Source organism: Monodon monoceros, unplaced genomic scaffold, assembly GCF_005190385.1.
Source record: "Monodon monoceros isolate NGI ecotype Baffin Bay Population unplaced genomic scaffold, NGI_Narwhal_1 Super_Scaffold_1, whole genome shotgun sequence".
Lineage (NCBI taxonomy): Eukaryota > Metazoa > Chordata > Mammalia > Artiodactyla > Monodontidae > Monodon > Monodon monoceros.
The window spans coordinates 57563041-57582370 of NW_021703765.1; the positions used below are offsets into that span (position 1 = coordinate 57563041).

Sequence of the window (19330 nt, forward strand, 5' to 3'; positions counted from 1 at the left end):
GTAGTTGTGGCTCGCAGTCTCTAGAGCACAGGCTCAGTAGTTGTGGCGCACGGGCTTAGTTGCTCCGCGACATGTGGGATCTTCCTGGAGCAGAGTTGGAACCCATGTCCCCTGCATTGGCAGGCGGATTCTTAACCACTGTGCCACCAGGGAAGTCCCTTCATATAAGTTTTTAAAGCAAATTGCCAAATTATCTCTAAATACTCATTCTGGTCAACGTAGGATAGCTCAAATGTATAAATTTCTGTTTTCTGTTTAGTATAATGTTATCATTTTTTCCACCATAAATGTATTGAACGGTGTGATTACACTTTAAGAACATCTAGCATGGTACTTCACGATCCACGTCACTCTGGCTCTGACACGCGGAAGCAGTGGTGGCAGGAGCAGCCCTGTGGCAGAAGATCTGACCTCGGAGCCCAGCTGGGCTGGATCACTGACCCATCCCTTCCAGCCTTTCACCTGTACTCGGAGCAGCGCCCGTACTTTCCCTGGATCTTCCAGACCAGGGAGGCAGATGATGCGATCATTAACTGGCCCAAGCAAAAAAAAGAATTAAGCATTAAATCCCAACACACCGGTTTTGCAACTCTTGCCATTGATACTTATTTTACCTTTACAAACGATGATTAAACTTTGGCAATAGCACTTGTAATTGTATTCAGGTACTGAGAGTGAAAGATATAATAGTGCCTTTGATTAAACAACCTGAAGGGTTAGCTAAGTTTAATTATGGGCTCATTCTCTCTAAGAAAGTAATAACTATAATTATTGAGATGCTAAATTAATAAGAAATAAGCTTTATATTTCTCATCTCATTGTTTAAAAAGCAGCAATAGCTATCCAAAACTGGGGTCAAATCTCAGCCACTTACTAATTGAATGATGTACAAATTCATCACCTTATATGAAAATGAAGGTGAATAATACCTTGATAAAGGCTTTATGAGCTCCAAGATAATGCATATAAAACAGCACAGTGCCTGTTAATGTTACATAAAACCCACTTAGGAACTTTGGGGGAGGCTGTGGCAGGAAATAAGTGGAGACACTGGATCCACCTTTCTTCTGTGAACGCTGTGTTTGCTTGGGATCCCACGTTCAGCCGACTGAGCAGTGCTCAAGGTTAATCATAGGAAGGTTAGTGAATTATGTAAATAGCCAGTCCACACAGGAATCCCACATCTCAGCACAACCCTCTTTCTAGTTAATACGGAAGACTTTGAAGTAATAGTGACATGGAATATAATAATGGCGTTTCTGAAGGCGGTGATACAGAATGAGAACATGGACAAGCTGTGAAAGAGATGAAGTATTTAAGGCCTGCTTCTGAACTTTGGTACATAATATGTTCCATTATGGAGCCGTTATGTTGACAGATTTTTATTGATACAATAGGGAAATACTTTTTAAATCAGGAGAGTGCGCCATCATTATTTTGTTAGAAACGCATAGGAATTTACCGAAGTGGGAGGAACTTGGGTGCTTTTTCCTTCTACTCTGGTAGATTTTTTTCAAAGTCTTTTATGATTTAAAAAAAAAAACTCTTAAAAATTTAAAGCATTCCTTTTATCTTGACTCTAGCCTCTTTAGCAAAGCCTTTCTAGTTATAGAAGATTCATTTATGTTCTCATAAATAAAACAACTAAAGTAAAGATTTCTTTTTAAGTGTCCTGAAGAAAAGATTCTACTTAATTTAAATGGAGTAATTTTTTATGTTTTTCTGTGATCCTTGATTCTTCATAGTTACATTTTGGTGTGTTTTTTTTCTTTTGTATTTCCAGTATGTGACTTCAAAGCACCTTAAAAATTTTTTTTAATATTTAGAAACATTCTTCCCAACCATAGTTTGCTAGCTGTCAAAAAATTTAAAATGTATTTCCAAATGTGTTTATGACCAAACTTATTTAATAGTGTGATTCTGAAGTACACATAAAGTGAATAGAAAGTAATGGATTTCTTGGTGAGCTACACGTTTGTTATTCATAATTATTTACACATAGAAATTCATTGTTTCCTTTCCTTTTTTGACTTGAGAACATAGAAACAAAACAAATCATTTCCGCAAATTTTTTCTCTTTAGATTTGCAGTGAGGTTTTTGAGATCCAAAATGCCATATGTTAACTTTGCCTGTGTATTATTTTTCTCCTGGAAATTGAGAAGTTAAATGTGTAATACTGGCTAAAAAGTTTGTTTGAGGAGCTCGTTTTCATTATTTTCCAATCTCCTGGAAAGAATGCTTGCGTGAGTTTTGAAGAACACAGATTGTTTGGTACATTTTGAAGCTTATTTACTCTCTGAAATCTCATAATTTATGAAATCAAATTGGCTTTATTAAGACAGATTTTTCATTCTATTTTGTAGTAAGATGGAAAGAAAATATTAGTTAGCATTCAGCCAGTTTTAGCAGTAATTTTTACCAATGAAGTCTTAACCTGGATTTTTGTCTGTTTAATGGTATAGTAATAAAGCCTGTGTTTCAGTCATTTCTCCCATGTCTCGGCTTCTTAGAGCTTCTCACTTTGTATTCTATCAGTAAATTAAAAGTCATTAAGCATGTTACTTCAGTGCATTGTTCTGTCACACTGACATGTAAAAGTACAGGATAGGCATCTATTAAGAGGGTGTGAAATACATTTAATCTTAAGGGGTAGATAAGGCAAGTTCAAGTACCTTTTAATAGTCTGAGTTTTAACCTTCCATTAGTTAGCAGTCATCTGATGTTATCGTCCACCCTTTCATTCCAGTTTAAAACACCTCACAAAAACCTGACAGTAAAAGGTAGAATGAATGCTTTAAAGACTCAGATTTCTCTAATGTCCATTAAATCGACATTCATTTTAAAATTATTTAGCATAATATACAGTGATTAATTTAACAGGCTACCATTTGAAAGCTGTGATAGGAAAAAGGAGAGACTTATTCTTTGAATAAGTTTGTTACTTTCCTAATATGTTTCTCCTGAGCTATGTAGATAATGTAAATTTACACAAGATAGTAAAGGAATATTTTCTATGGATAATGTAAATTAAAATTTTAAAAAACTTTATTTCTTGTGACTAAGTTGCAACCTTTTTAAAACTTAAGAACAGGGCTTCCCTGGTGGCGCAGTGGTTGAGAGTCCGCCTGCTGATGCAGGGGACACGGGTTCGTGCCCCGGTCCGGGAAGATCCCACATGCTGCAGAGCGGCTGGGCCGGTGAGCCATGGCCGCTGAGCCTGCGCATCTGGAGCCCGTGCTCCGCAACGGGAGAAGCCACAACAGTGAGAGGCCCGCATACCACAAAAAAAACCACAAAAAACTTAAGAACAAAAAGTATCAATATCCTTAACTCTGATGGTATTTTTTAAAAAATGTGTACTAAGAAAATGTTCTCTCACTCCAAAGACGACAGACAGGTTTTTATGGAGCAACAAGTCACAACATACAGCTTTGGCAGCTCTGTTTTTCTAAATTTCCAAGTAAGTTTGAGTTGGTGTGAATCAGTCATCACCACTTTTATGATGAAGCACCTGTACTTCTCAGGAAGGCCGTGCCCTTTTAGTCCCTCTCTTTCCATCAGGCCTAGCAAGGTTACTCAAGGTGTGCATTACATGCATGTGGCCCGAGTATAGAATTCCATGGTACTAAAGTATTATAATTTACATACATTAGGTCACAGCTATATACTGACATCAAACTAATGAATTAGAGCATAGCGCAAGTGTTTGTTTTTTTTGTTTTTTTTGGCCATGCCACACAGCTTGTGGGATTTTAGTTCCCTGACCAGTGATCAAACCTGGGCCCCCTGCAGTGGATTGTGGCGTCTTAACCACTGGACCACCAGGGAATTCCCAGCAAGTGTTGATTCTTGAAAGTGCTGTGTAATTGTGTAATAGCTAGGGGACTTTTTGAGAAAAGGAATTAAATGTCAGTGTTGCTATATCTGATAAGGGGTTAATATCCAAAATATATAAAGAACTCATACAACCCAATAGCAAAAAAAAATAGAATCCAATTTAAAAATGGGCAAAGGACCTAAACAGACGTTTTTTCAAAGAAGATATATGAATGGCTAACAGGTACATGAAAAGATGCTCAATATCGTTAATCATCAGGAAAGTGCAAATCAAAACTACAGTGTGCTGTCACATCACACCTGTTGGAATGGCCATGATGGCCATCATTAAAAAGATAAGAGATAGCAAGTGTGGGTAGGGGTGTAGAGAGAAGGGAACCCTTGTGCACTGTTGATGGGAATGTAAATTGGTGTAGCCACTGTGGAAGACATTTTGGAGGTTCCTCAAAAAATCAAAAATGGAACCATCACATGATCTGGCAATTCCACTTCTGGGGATATATTCAAAGGAAGCAAAAACCTAACTCCAAAAGGTATCTGCACCCCCATGATCATAGCAGCATTACTTACAATAGCCAAAATATGGAAACAACCTAAGTTTCCATTGGTGGATAAATGGATAAAGAAGTTGTGGTATATGTATATAATGGAATACTCTTCAGCCATAAAAAATGAGGAAATCCTACCATTTGCAACAACATGGATGGAACTTGAAGAAACTATGCTAAGTGAAATAAGAGCAAAAAATCCCCAACAAACTCATGGAAAAGGAAATCATACTTGTGGTTACCAGAAATGGGGTCATGGGGAGGGGGAATTGGAGGAAGGCGGTCAGCAGGTACAAACTTGCAGTTATAAGATAAATAAGTACTAGGGCTGTAATGTACCACATGATGACTGCAGTTACTACTGCTATATGATGTATAGGAACGTTGTTAAGAGAGTAGATCCTAAGAGTTCTCATCACAAGGAGAAATATTTTTTCTTTTCTTTTTATTTTATCTATATGAGATGATGGATGTTAACTAAACCTATTGTAATCATTTCACAATAAATGTAAATCAAACCATTATGCTGTACACCTTAGACAGTGATGTATGTCAATTATTTCTCACCAAAACTGGAAAAATACCAGTTTGCAAAAAATTATGTCATATTAGAATGATTATCTCCAGTCGTCTAGAAACATAATAAGATGAATTTAATAGGGATAAATATGTGCATGTTTAACTTTTTAAAAATATATATAATATCTCATCAACCAGGGAAAGCCAACTGAGCCGTGTGGCCATGGAATTTCCCTTTAGGTTGGGTTTGTTTAGCAGTGACTCTCTGGTGGCCAGGGGAGGGGCAGAGGGAAGGCTAAAGGAATTACCTTGAAGCTTCATGTACAAAGCAAGCCATGTGGATTAGTTTTCGTGCAGTAACAAACCATCCCAAAGCTTCCTGACTTGAAACAATAACTGTTTATTTTGCTCTTGTTTCTGTAGGTCAGCAATTTGGCCTCTATCAGCTGGGTGGGTTTTCTGGGCTCATTCTTGTGTCTGTTGTCAGCTGCTGAGTTGGTTGGAGGCTGGCCGAACTGGGATGGCTTCAAGATGGATGGACTTGTCCATGTGGCCCTCTCCCAGGCTTCACATGGCAGCTGGGCAAAGTTCTAAGAGAACAAGTGGAAACACTCCAGACCTCTTGAGGCCCAGACTCAGAACTGACACTAAATCACTTCCACCAAATTCTGTTGGTCAGGGCAAGTTTCATGATCACTTCCATTCAAGGGGTCTGGAAATAGACCCTGTCTCTTGATCAGAGGAGCTGCAAAGAGGGTGACATGGGGAGGGGAAGAATCACTGCCTTCTTTGTAAACAGACTGCCACGCCAAGCACACTGTTTCAATATATTGTAGATCAATGAAAATAGTTTTTAAAACATGCTTTTATTCACACTTTACATATTGAGAAACCACAACTCCCACTACAGGTCGGCTGGCCATGCATTTAGATTAATTTGGACAGTGAATCTAATAGCTGGAAAGTAAGTTTTGTTCTTATGCTGAATTATTCGTTGAGGTAGTATGGGGGGTAAAGTTATGGGTTATAAAGTAAAATGTTTTCATTTTGTTTCAAAATAAGATAAAAGGATCCAAAATGTGTTTTCTGAATGTGTCCAAAAGAAAATCTAAATCTACTTAGATCTAGTAGTACTTAAATGTAAATCTATCTACCTTGTAGATATTTATGTTCCTACAAATAGTTAATGATGTTGAATAAAAAAATTGTGCCAAGAGTAAATTACTATAAATGTAAATATTATGGAGTTTTTATGCTGCAGAAAATTAACAATTTTAAATATAGTTATTTGGAATTTAAAATTTGAACATCTGTCTCATATCTAGGAGCTCTGCCAGTGCCGACCTGGAGAAGGAAATTGTTCCTGCTGTAAGGAGTGTATGCTGTGTCTCGGGACGCTTTGGGATGAGTGCTGTGACTGTGTTGGTAAGTTGACATACAGTAAAGTTTCTTAATATTTCACATCACAGAATCCTTTACTTTAAGAGACTTTAAATAATATAAATGTATTTTTTGTGCCTAGACTAGGTTTTTTATAAGATACTGTAGGTGTATAGAACAATATATTATTGCATTTGCTTGTATTTAATAGTATTTACATATATATGTATTTTTATAGAAAAGGTCTGGGAGGAAATTAAAAGCTCTTATTCTTGGGAAGTAGGAGTGGAGGAACAAACAGGGTTTTTTTGCTTTTTCATTTTTATACTGTTGATATATATATGTTTTTAAAAGCCATGCAAATTAAATTAGATTAATTTATTTTTTTTAATGAGAGGGGTCAGGGAGGGGGTGGTTTCGGGGGGAGTCGGGCTTGGCAGAGAGCAGAGTTGTTTGTTTGTTTGTTTGTTTGTTTTTCTTTTGTCTGCACATGTGGGATCTTAGTCCCCAACCACGGGTTGAACCCGTGCCCCCTGCAGTGGAAGCGTGGAGTCTTAACCACTGGACTGCCAGGGAAATCCCCTGTTGATATTTTTTTATAAGAAGTATGTGGTATTGTCACAAGTAAAAATAGGTACTTAGCATAATAAAAATAGACTATCTTCATTTATATACGACTTCATTACAAAGATCCTTGAGAAACCAAAAGCTGTTTTAAGGGCTTTCTGAGGAACAGTCTCTAAGATGTATTACGTAAAAAAAAAAAGCAAGGTGCAAGAGTATGTTTATAGAATGCTATCATTTGTGTTTTGGAAAGAAAATTTACGTGGACAGACTGTTGCTGGGAGAAACACTCATCCTCTCTCTGACCAGTTAACTCTTTAACCCTTTAAAACTGCAGTTCAGCTGTCCCCTTTTCTCAGAATCCTTCCTCATTTGACTGAGATAGGATCCTCTGTGCTATAAAGAGAATCTGTTTCTCTTTTCTGATTTTCTCTTAAGAGTAACAGCCGTAGCGCATTTCATCTTTGCTGTCCAGCATATTCCTCAAATCCTGTGGTTTTTAGGTCTGGATCTCTACCCTCAGGCTTTGTTTTGGGTATGTGTGTGTTTGTTTTGTTTTTACTTTTCCAGATGCACACAAAAATAGAGAGCACAGTGGACTACTGTGTACCTGCGCCCCAGCACCAAGGCCATACCTGTTCCACCCGTCATCTGTGTGTCTATCCCTGCCTTTTTTGGTTGGATGACTATAAAGTAAATAAATAGTTTTACTACAACTCCAAACTACTTTAGTTATTCATCTCAAAAAAAGAGTAGATTTCCTTACATAACACAATGTCAGTACCACACGATTAACATGAGTAACAATACTTCCTCAGCATCTAATACCCGGTCCTACTCAGATTGCCCTAGCTGCCTAAAGGTTGTTTATAGTTGTTTTAGTCAAAGCAAGATCCAACAGAGTCCACTTAGTATATTTAATTGTTAGGTTTCTTTTATTGTTCCTCCTCCCCTCATCACCTTTTAAAATTCCATTGACTTGTTGTAGGAACTAGTGAGTTGTGATGGAAAACATGCCACTTTCTGGATTTGCCTGATTGCTTCCTGTGGTTATTTAACTTGTTACCCTGTCCTCTCTATCTCCTGTAGATCTAAAGGCTGATCGGACTCAGGTTTAGTTTTGGGAGGTGGGGTGCAGTGTACAGTGTCCCCATTAATAATATCTCGTCGTCCCGCTTTCAGTGTTGCTAAAATTGGTGGGTGGGTTCAGATGGCGAAGGTTTGACAACTTCATGGTGAGTCCCCACCAGTCTTTCACCCAGTGGTTCCACCCATGGCTTTTTTATATATATTTGGCGTTTTAATCAGTTGTTGTCATTATTATTATTTTTTGCTCAAATTGTCCCATCTTTGGTTAGTAGGAGCCTCTTCAACTTGGCTCTTGAGTCTTTTTGACATGACTTCTGTCATCTTTGTTGGTTTCAGACAGGCTGTCCCGGGCTCATCTTATAAATATACATCATATACATCTTATACATTTATATCTGTTGTACAAAACATTCACTTGTTACATAAAACATTAATGCGTCTTGTTTTTTCTTTTTTCTTAATTGAATGTTCTGGAATTTCTTCCACATTAATATCATTTTTTGGTAGCTACCTAAAGCCCTGTTGTCGGCAGTAACACTTTATATACTCATTCATCCCCAGGTGGACATGTAGTTGCTTCCAGTCTTGTACCATTACAAATAATAGTATGATGAATAACCTCGTATAGATAGTCAGTTCTGTTTAATATTGCTAGATGTTGTCACATTCTCCTTCCAAAGGGGTTTATCGTTTGCATTCCCCCCAATGAGGCACATCTCTTCATCTCCACTGGTATCACCCTAGACCAGTTCTCCAGCAGATTTTGACTGGACTTGGAAACACTGTATTTTGATGGATTTTGAACTTCTTCCTCTCTCCTTCAGAAACTCCAACTCCTTTAAAACACATTTTGTTGGATTTTTCCATCTCTTATCCCTCCTTTTGCCTGTTATCTTTGTATCCTCAGTCACTTCCCCCTCATTTATTAATAGCTTCAGTACCTGAATCAATGTCTCACTTCCACCACTAGACCCACTGCCCCTTTCGACAGTTCCAATGTGCGCATTGAAGATCCACCCTGGCCTTTTGTTCCTAGGCCTCCTTAGTGATGATGGTTTTTAAATCCACCCCACCGTCATTTACCCAACCCATAGGTTGGTGCTTAATTCCCCTCTTTCCTCACATCCAACATCCAGTTCAAACCAAACGATCCTCTGTTGCACTTTTAAAATATGACGTGTGAGAGGCACGTTTTAAAGATGTAATAGGGGATTGATCAAACAAGATAGGGCAGAAGACCAAGAAAGAGGAAAACATGGGTTGAAGGAAACAATAGCTTTAACCAGGAGTTAAGGATGGTTGTAGAATGGTAACTGTTCTTTCATATGATGGTCAGTCAGGTGCAGCCATAGAGGAGACACAGGAGAAGCTGAGGAAACAGCTTTCATCATGCTCCCAGGTCTCAGGGAGGGGTCACTGCATGCCACGCAGGGTCCCAGGGGAAGTGCCAGGTTTTGGTCAAGTGGGAAAGACAGGAGCAGAGGAAAGTGTTGGCAGTCTTCTTTTGGGGTTTCTGCAGGAAAGGCAGGGTGGGGCAGGGCAAGCAGTGTAGAAGTGGCTAGTCTGAATAATTTTGGTGGACTCTAAGCTGTAGGGGTGGTCCCTAGTTGTCTGGTACATGGCCCCAGGATGGTGAAGGCAGAGGAATATATTGCCTCCCGGGGTGTACTGGCCAGAGAGAGGAGGTCTGGCTCTGCATTGGTTCGTTTGCTGGATCCAAGAATTGCCTACCCCAGGAGGGGCAGGCTCTCTCCCACCAGAAAGGCTTTTTCTGTATTATACAGAAGATTTAAAGCATCAATGATACAGAGACCTAGGAGACAACTAGCCTGACTAAAGCAAGAAGTGAGGGTTCTGAGGGGCTTATCTCTGAGAAGGAACTGAGTTCCATAGGATATCAAGCATGTACTTGAGAAGCAGAATGATTTTTCAAGATATGCTGAAAGTTTATGTATGGTCCTCAAGAAAAGAAACTTCCAAGCATAGAAATTCCAAGAAAAAACAAAAGTTCAACAAGAAAATATTAGTCCATAAAGGAATTAAATATAGCAGTTCGTTTTCTATTATGAAAATTTTCACACATACACAGAAGTGGAGAGAATAGCATGATGATTCCTATATACCTGTCACCTACTTCAGCAGTTGTCAAGAATATGCCACCTTTGTTTCATCTATCCTTTTTCATTCCTTTCTCTTTCTTTGTGTGAAAGTGTTTAAAAAGCAAGTAACATTGTGGTAACCTAAATGGGAGGAGAGTCCAAAAGGAAGGGGATATCCATATGTGTATGGCTGATTCATTTTGTTGTGCAGTGGAGGCTAACACAACATTGTAAAACAACCATACTCCAATAAAAATTAATTTAACAAAAAAAGCAAGTTAGGGGCTTCCCTGGTGGCGCAGTGGTTGAGAGTCCGCCTGCCGATGCAGGGGACGCGGGTTCCTGCCCCGGCCCGGGAAGATCCCACATGCCGTGGAGCGGCTGGGCCCGTGAGCCATGGCCACTGGGCCTGCGCGTCCGGAGCCCGTGCTCCGCAACGGGAAAGGCCGCAGCAGTGAGAGGCCCGCGTACCGCAAAAAAAAAAAAAAAAAAGAAGCAAGTTAGAAACAGTAAATAATTTTTACTCCTGCATTTTTCAATATCAATCTCTAAAGTAAATACAGACACTTGCCTTTTTAATCATAATGCCTTATGACACCTAACAAAATTAACAATAATTTCTTCGTTTAATCTAAAATTCAGTTCATGATCACGTTTCTCCTGATTTCTCAAAAGTGTGTGTATAATTAATTTGTTCAAGTGGATCCAGACAAGGTCCTTGTGTTATATCTGGTTTCTGCGTCTGAGTCCTCCTTTAATCCAGACTGGCCCCCTCTTTTTTTTCTCATGCCATTTGACATACTGAAGAAATAGTATCAGTTTTCCTGTAGAATATCCCACATTCAGGATTTGACTGTCTGCTTCCTTGAGATACCATTTAACTTGTGCCTCTCTCCGTATTTCCAGTAATTTGGAGCTAATTATGAAAGTTTGGTTAGATTCAGGTTTAATCATTTTTTGCCAAGAAGACCTCATGGGTAATGGTTTTCAGTATTTTATGGAGTTCAAAGAAAAGCTCATTTCATCTTGAAATTAGAAATATTTTCCTTTGGTTGTGTGACATTGGACAAGGAAATTCTATCATAGTATCTGTTCTGCAGTCAGCAGTGTTCATGGGGTCATGTGAAGGTAGCTGCTGTTTGCTGGTTTTCAACGTGCAGAATCAGTGTTTAATAAGACAAGATTTCATTATGCATAGGCAACAGAATGTGTAATAGTTATAAAATTTGTTGATGTCACAGGAGAAGTTGGGTAGGGAATGTGGAAAGGGCAACAGTATCCTTATCTGCAAATGAGGGAACGAAGCAACGTGGAATAAAAGTGAGAAGGTTAAGTGTATTTAAGATTACAAAAGAAACAAATAATAGTATTAGAATAATATAATTATTAGAAATATGGGAGAGAGATGGGGTTAGTATAAATGAACTTAATCTTCATTTTTCATGTAAGAAGATTAATAGGCAATGTCTATGGTTGTCTTTACTGCTACTTATACATTAATCATTTTTACTTAAATTCTTGTAGCAGTAACCACCAGAGAAACTTAGAACAGACTTTAAAAGTACAGTTTCGGGTGGGAGGAGGGGAAAGGAATGCTCTTTTCATTGTAAGCTCCTCTGGACTCTGTTGTTGCTGTCTAACCAGTACACTAAAAGAAAGGAATAACCCTTTTTCCCCTTAGTCTTAATTTCTACCCTTAAAATGTGGTTTCATTGAGTAAATTCTAACTTGACATATCCTTAGTTTTCAAATGTATGATGAAACAGGTCAGATTTATAAAAGAATTAAGCACAGATTTTAAAACCCCTTCGTATTTAGTTGTTGTAGACCAAGAACACAATAGTCATGAATTCTGGCTCACTGAAAGAAGTCGCATCGGGATTCTGGGCACTTAAAGGATTTGAGATGCTTGCCTTTTCAGTTGTTGCCATTTGTTTCCTGGTTTTTGGCCTCCCAGGCTGTCATGTGCAGAGCCAATTTCTTGAAAAAGTTTAGTATAATTAGTATGTAAATTTTGGTAGTGAAACAATGCCACAAAGGAACAAACTTTCTCAAGAAAATGATAATGAAGAGAAATGACAGCTTCCAAAATAAACTTTATAGTCAGCTAAACAAAAGCTCCCTAACAATGATAAACTTCAGGGCAGTGGTGAGATGCTTCCCAGAAAGGTTTTACTAACCAGTTTAAATTATGGGTGGTTAGTAACTCCAACCAGAAAGTGATCCATTTTACATAGTGAAAATGGACAACTAAAGAATTTCCACAAAATGAAAAGGTTACTTTTACTGAGCAGGATAACTTCCACACTTCATTCGAAGAGCAGATTCCATGGTTCACCACCCTTGAAAGAATGCAGAACCTGAAGAGTGCTTTAGTGTGGAAATAGAAACAGAATCCGCTTGCCTAGGAGAACCTCTAGTGATGACCTCTGGACAAGAGCCTAATTAAAAAGAGAAGATAGATACAAATTTTATAATGATACCATGGAAACATATTACCTAGCAACTGTTTACTTCAGGCTTCCTGGTTTTAATGCAGTGTATTGAGATTTCAATGAAAAATGCTTTTGGCCTAAGTTTGTTAAATGCACAAAACTCCAAAAAAGTTTTTTTGTTTTTTTTTTTTTATGTAATGGAATCCCAGGATATGAGCACTGAAGTTTTTTCAAAGCCTCAGTAGATGTTGAGTTTAGCTCTTCTAACAGTTGGACTCGTTTCTTCACCCTTTCCTCTCTAATTACTAGTTTTTATTCATTATAGAGTCTGGCAGAAGAATATATTATGTATGTTTGCATAAAATAAGTATTCTAAGTATTATTTGCTTTTCAGTGGCACTTAAAGATTATTTCTAGAATGTGATTATTAGAGCAGTGGACACAAAATCAGGCTGAATCATAATCTTGTCTCTAATCCTAGATTATATAACATTGGACAAATTATTTAACTTATCTGGGCCTTTTTCCTCTTTTATGAGTAAAGGAGTCCGATTTGACCATTGAATCCGTGATTCTGTCACACAATCTAAATCATAAAAGTTGAGGTATATTGAAAGATATTATAAATGGTATGCACAACCTGTTATCCTCAGCTCTTGCCTTGTTCCTTAAACTAACAAAATGTGGAACACACATGAGAGAGTTTTTCCTTTGCCCTAAATTTATAAAGTACAGGAATTTATAAATTTGGTATAACTTTTCAAACTTTTAATGTGAGGAAAAGGAAAAACTTCATATTAGACCTAGTAGTTGCTAAACAAAAATGAAACATAATTTAGCTTTTAAAAGTGAAATGTTCACAAAAGGAAATCCAGAGGGTTCTGTTTCAGTTATTATTGCTAGTAAACAACCTACCCCAAAACATAGTGGTTTAACACAGTAGTAATCATTTAGTTAGCTCACAGAACTGCATTTTGGGTGAGGTTCTTTGGGGTCGCTCCTTTCTGCTCCACACAGTGTCAACCGGGACAGCTCGAAGGCTGGGGCTCATTAAACATTTCCACAGCTCTCTCCCTTATAGAAAAACTCCTTGGAAAAGTTTTCTATAGTGACTAATTCTCTTCTGCTGTTTCCTCTTTTAAAAATAATTTTTTTAATAATTCATTTTGAAACAAATTCAAATGTAGAGAAAATTTGCCAAAAGGGTAAAAAGACTCCCCAGTTATTAACATTTTATCGCATTTGCTCTGTTGCTTGGTACCTCTGGCTCTCACCCTCTCCCTTCCCCCTGCCCAACACACACACACACTCGCACATTCATGGGCACACACTCCCATGAGACTCTTTTTTTGAAACTTTAGAATAAAAGCAAGCTTTACACACAATGTCCCATCACTGCTAAACAACCTTGATCTGGGCACATTGGTGTCTGCCAGATTTTTCCATATTGAAGTCACCATTAACCCCTTTGTAATTGATTAGTATTTTGTAGAGTTTTCCAAGAGTACATCAGTATGCTCCTCATCCAACCTCTACCCACCAGCCTTAGCATCCATTGACAACTCCCATCTGATCAAACACCTCTATGATGATTGCCAAATGGTGCTTTACTCTTTCCTTCATTTCGTCTACATTTATCCTTTGGCACTCTGCTAAAAGGAAGAGCTTTCCCTTCTCTTCCATTTTTTTATTCTTTTATTTATAATATAAGGACTCATCAATCCCTATTTTATTCATAGGGTGGTAATCCATTACTATCACTATTTATTTTAATGTTAAAATTGTCAGTTTGGCCAGTGGGAGGCCCTTCAGGTTGCCTCCTGTGTTGTTTTGACGTGTTCCATCATTCATTGATCACTTCCTTACTTTCTGGCACAGAAAGGTGTTCCAGGGTCATTTCAGACGTTCCCTAACCCAGCCCTGGAGTCAGTCTTTCCCCCAAGGAGCTCTGTTCCTCTTAGCCAAGGATAGGTATTTAGAAAACAAGATCTGGGCACTTGGTGTGCTCAGTGCTACTAGGGTGTCATTGCCTCTAGGCCCTCTCACCAAAAAACCTAGGAAGGTATCTATGTACAGTGTTAGAAGGCACCTGATTTTAATATGTTGGAGCTTGGATTGCAAGGCAGTACCAAAGAATATCTCATGACAGTCAGTGAGAAAAAGAAATTTTATTCTCTTTGCCTTCCTCGCCACCCCCCCCCCCCCAGGTATGTGTAATCCTCGAAACTACAGTGACACGCCTCCAACTTCAAAGAGCACAGTGGAGGAGCTTCATGAACCCATCCCTTCTCTCTTCCGGGCACTCACAGAAGGAGACACTCAGTTGAACTGGAACATTGTTTCCTTCCCTGTTGCAGAAGAACTTTCACATCATGAGAATCTTGTTTCATTTTTAGAAACTGTGAACCAGCCACACCACCAAAATGTGTCTGTTCCCAGCAATAATGTTCATGCACCTTATTCCAGTGACAAAGGTAACTGCCAAAGTTGGCTTTTTCTCTCTTGCCGCCCTCACTTTCTCTGTGGTCTGTGAAGCCTATATTAACATTATCTTTTAGAGTAGCTTTTTGATTTTGAGTGTGTATAGTCTTAAGTAAGTTCTGGACTTTAATAACCCCAATCCCTGAGTAAACAAGGAGGAGTTGTTCTCACAACTCCTTCAGACTTCTGGTGATAGAAGTTCTGTTGGAAAATAGATAGCCAGGTTCTAATTTTGATATTTATTTGCATTATGCTTTCATTGTTCTTTTCATGAGATAGCAACAAGGCTGCTTACCTTATGCAGAGTTGTTCATCGTCAGGTAACATCCAGAGTGTCCTAGGAGGTAAGGTTTCTATAATAGCATTAGTGCCACGAATGCTGCCAGGTCATCAGCTGAATTTGTTAATGAGCAAGTTGGTATTACATTCACCTCATTTCCAAGTGTAGCCTTACCCCAGGCAGTGCTCTGCAAATGAGTGCTGTTGGTCAGAAGGGACACTGAATGAGAGAGTGACGTGTACAACTTGGAGAAGCATGTTAAGGAACATTTGTTAGTGAACACAGGTCATACCTTAACTTTGGAATGTGTAAAAGGCATGTAATTTTCATAATGTCTGTGATGTTTTCAAATTAAAGGCTCCACACAATTTCACTGTGGAAGAATAAGACAATTATGAATATTGCAGTTATTTCTTAAAATATGAGATGAGTTATATATAAACAGTATAATTTGTGCTTTTTTATTTGGCTTTTTTGTTGTGCCCTCCATTACAACCCTGTCTATAAAGTCGTATGAACTTTGGCCATCAATAGTAAAAGTGAAACCGCTTTTGTTGATAAAGAATAAGAATCCTTATTTCCTCTCAGGTTAAAGTACTTTATAAGACAAATTATAAATCTTGGGAAACATCAGAAATGTACCGAAATGTGTTTGCTACCACTTTCCCATTATTAAAATGTAAATAATCAACATGCTAGGTATTAAATAATTCATAAATTTTTCTCAAAGGTTATTCAAATTCATGATCTAATAAGCAGGAAGCTAATTCCTGGAAACACCACCCAGGATAATTTCTAATAGCTAATGCTGAATTGTGCCACATTGCTAATCACATTGCATCATTTGAATTACTTTATTTTATTGTAAATTCTCAGTATAAATTTAGAACAGTGTTTTTCAAACTTGTTTTAGCTGGAGAATTCTCTCCTTATGGAAATCTTATCAGAAATGCCCAGACCCAAGTCTGACATCTGAGGAAGTGGTGAAGGAAGCCCTTTGTGTCCGAGCTGGAGTGGGAAACTCCCTTCTCAATGTGATTAACAGATGTGATCTTTTTTCCCCACACCTCACCTGTTGTCCTAGGCAGACTAGCAGCAAGAGAGCTAAGATAAATAACTGTTAATAATATTCAGCTAAGTGTTAAAGCCTTTCCTGCTTTTCCTATTTATTGTGCTAAAATCTTAATCTTTTATTTTTCAGAACACATGTGTACTGTGGTTTATTTTGATGACTGCATGTCCATACATCAGTGTAAAATATCCTGCGAGTCCATGGGGGCATCCAAATATCGCTGGTTCCATAACGCCTGCTGTGAGTGCATTGGTCCAGAGTGTATCGACTATGGTAGTAAAACTGTCAAATGTATGAACTGCATGTTTTAGAGAAGGAAATGGTATGCACACCAAAGCAATTTAGTCAAGGGTATGAAAAGCTATTCAGTGATGTCTACTGGTTGCACCTGAATGCCAGCAGGTTAGGAAGATGTGAAGAGTTTGGATTGAGTTACTTCTAAAGTATGACAAATCCGGGATTGTGTTAAATTATGTTTATAACTGCTCTTATTGATCTTACTGCCCGCTGGTAGTGATAAACCCTTTCTTCTAAACACATGTACAGCTTTGATCACGTGAGAAGCAAGTGCATAGAGAACACCTTGAGAGAGGAGAGGTTTCTAACACAAAGCCTGGTGTCATTTTCTTGTCACATTCCAGAAGCCTTTTGTGTCGAAGGTTTACAGCATGTTAACATAGGTTATGATTTCTTCATTGTAACTACTCCTAGGACACTGAGTTTTTAGAGTTGTTTGTCATTTTTCACTGTGCCTGGTATTATTTACCTGTTCTATAAGTAGGGTAGATATCCAAATATATCACCCTGTGTTCTCACCAAAAAATCACCATAAAAAGCTTAATTTCAGACCTCTTTATGTTGGTTTTAGAAGGTAAATGCTTACTGTATTTTACAATTTAAAACACTTCCACAGCCGAATCCACCCTACGCTACACATACCGACAAAGCTGTAGGGAAAGTTTCTCCTCCTCCTCCATCCCCGGCCCAGAGTACTGCTGTGGGTAGTGATGAAGCATCCTTACCAAGAATTGCAGGGCACACCTGTGAGGCTCTGTGCAATACACTGCTAGGGTATATAAGAAGGGAGAGCTTTCCTCTGACTTAAGGTACCAGCTTAAATAGCTCCAGGAAAGGGAAACCACTGCCAACCGGACTCCAGGAAAATTTTATGGAAATGGCAGGGCTGTGGCTAGCTGGACAGTGGGGATGAGGCTGCTCAGCCTTCACGCCACGTTCTCCAGTGGATGGGTGGTTGGAGGGGTTAAAGCAGAGAATTCCAGGAATGAACGGGGAGGGTTGAAAATGCCCGGTATTCTAGTGGAAGCAAACTTAAAACTACTTACATCCATTACGTTGTTATTTTGTAATCTTTCCTTTAGGTTTGTATATAGATCAGGTGTTCTTGTTAAACAAGGGTTATCACACAGTAGGAGGTTAAGACTGTGAACTGCCGCCCACCCCCGCAAAATTCCCTGTTCAAGATGACATTAACTCTAAACACACTTCAGAACATTTGGGCAGCTTTTTATATAATGTTTCAATGAAGATAAGTTTAAATGGTATGTGCCCTTCGTGGTAATAAAATCTCCATCTTCAAGCATGAACCTGAAACGTACATATTTATATTCAGAGACTCTTAGCTTTACAAAATTACTAATTTCTCAAATAGTGTGTATTTGAATTCTAAGTAACTTTTAGGAATACCTCTTTGTATATCTAAATACTGTAGTATATAAAAATAAATAATGCTCTTTGTATTCATTATCTGGACAATGGTTAGTTACAAGATCATATGTAATATTATGATTATCATAAAATGTAAAGACTTGACACCTTTTCTGCTCTTTCAGATAACTCTAATGAACACTCAAGGTACTTTTAGCCTTTTAAAAAGTTGAAATTTAGCTCATGGATGTATTTTTTGGATGGGAAAACATTGGGATGTCCTTTTCTTACTTTTACCTAGAATGCCTTTTTTTACGAGTGCCTTGAAAACAAACATTAGCTCCCTTTCTTCATTAATACCTATAAAACTGAAGGTTTTCTTGAACTTACGAGATAATTTTAAGAAGTCTGCAGCCAGCTGTTTCATTTCAACTTTGCTGTTTTTCAGACTCATTTATACTTAGGAATAGAGGAATGCTTTTGTGTTTATTGACAACATACTTAATGTTTCCATAAATATGTCAACAAACTTTTTTAAACTGCATTTATCTTCCTTTTTAGGTATTCATTATTAAATTTTAAAATGTAATATCTCTTGTTGGGAGAATAATTTCTTGAACCATGTTATGTTTTAACTGATTTTTCTTTCCTCTATTTCTCCAAATAGAAATTATCCCTAAATATAATGGTAAGTTGTATATTCAAATTTTACTTAATTTTTTGTCTTATGAAGGGGTTAAAAGAAAGTGTTCACCTAAACGATTCCATTTCCAGTTCTATAATGTACTTCAGGTTTTGAATAACAATATTTTTATAAATTAAAAGTATAACATTTGGGAAACTGATAGCCCCACTAAAATTTAGACCTTCTGTTACCATTCCAAGCACAATTCACTTCTATACTGAAGCTCTGATTAAAAAAAAAAAAAAATTAATCAAAAGTTAGGTTACCTTTCTTATAACTGGATCCAAAACATTAAATCTTAAGTCTGTAGGTATTATAAAAGCCATATACAAAAGGTTCTTTCCTCTAGTAAGACATGTCCTTGCTTGTTGGTTTTCCTGTCTCTCCCATCACATCTAATTATTACTGAAACTGTACTCATAACAGTGGCACCAAATCAAATGATAATTCAAATGCAATGTCTTTGTTTACAGAGATGCTATAAAAGAGAGGCCTCCATTTAGAAATATGATTTCTAAAGTTTCAGAAAACAAAATTGATAAAATGTTAGAATATTTGAATAACTATTTACAAATCAGAATAACATCAAAACGGAGAAAAGGAACTAAGACTTCTGAAAAATGAGGTAAATATAAATAAGCCACATATTTAAAGTTTGTTTTTAATAAAATCTTC

General features: G+C 37.7%; 1 protein-coding gene across 2 annotated transcripts in view; it reads left to right on the forward strand.

Moving 5' to 3' along the window:
* Positions 1-18954, forward strand: part of TWSG1 (twisted gastrulation BMP signaling modulator 1) — a 33938-nt gene extending 14984 nt beyond the window's left edge. For both annotated transcript variants that reach the window (XM_029233822.1, XM_029233832.1), the window contains exons 3-5: positions 6231-6330; positions 14680-14946; positions 16435-18954. In XM_029233822.1, the coding sequence (XP_029089655.1) occupies positions 6231-6330; positions 14680-14946; positions 16435-16616 (549 nt within the window). In that variant the 3' untranslated portion in view covers positions 16617-18954. The remainder of the gene's footprint in view (positions 1-6230; positions 6331-14679; positions 14947-16434) is intronic.
* Positions 18955-19330: the final 376 nt, after the last annotated feature.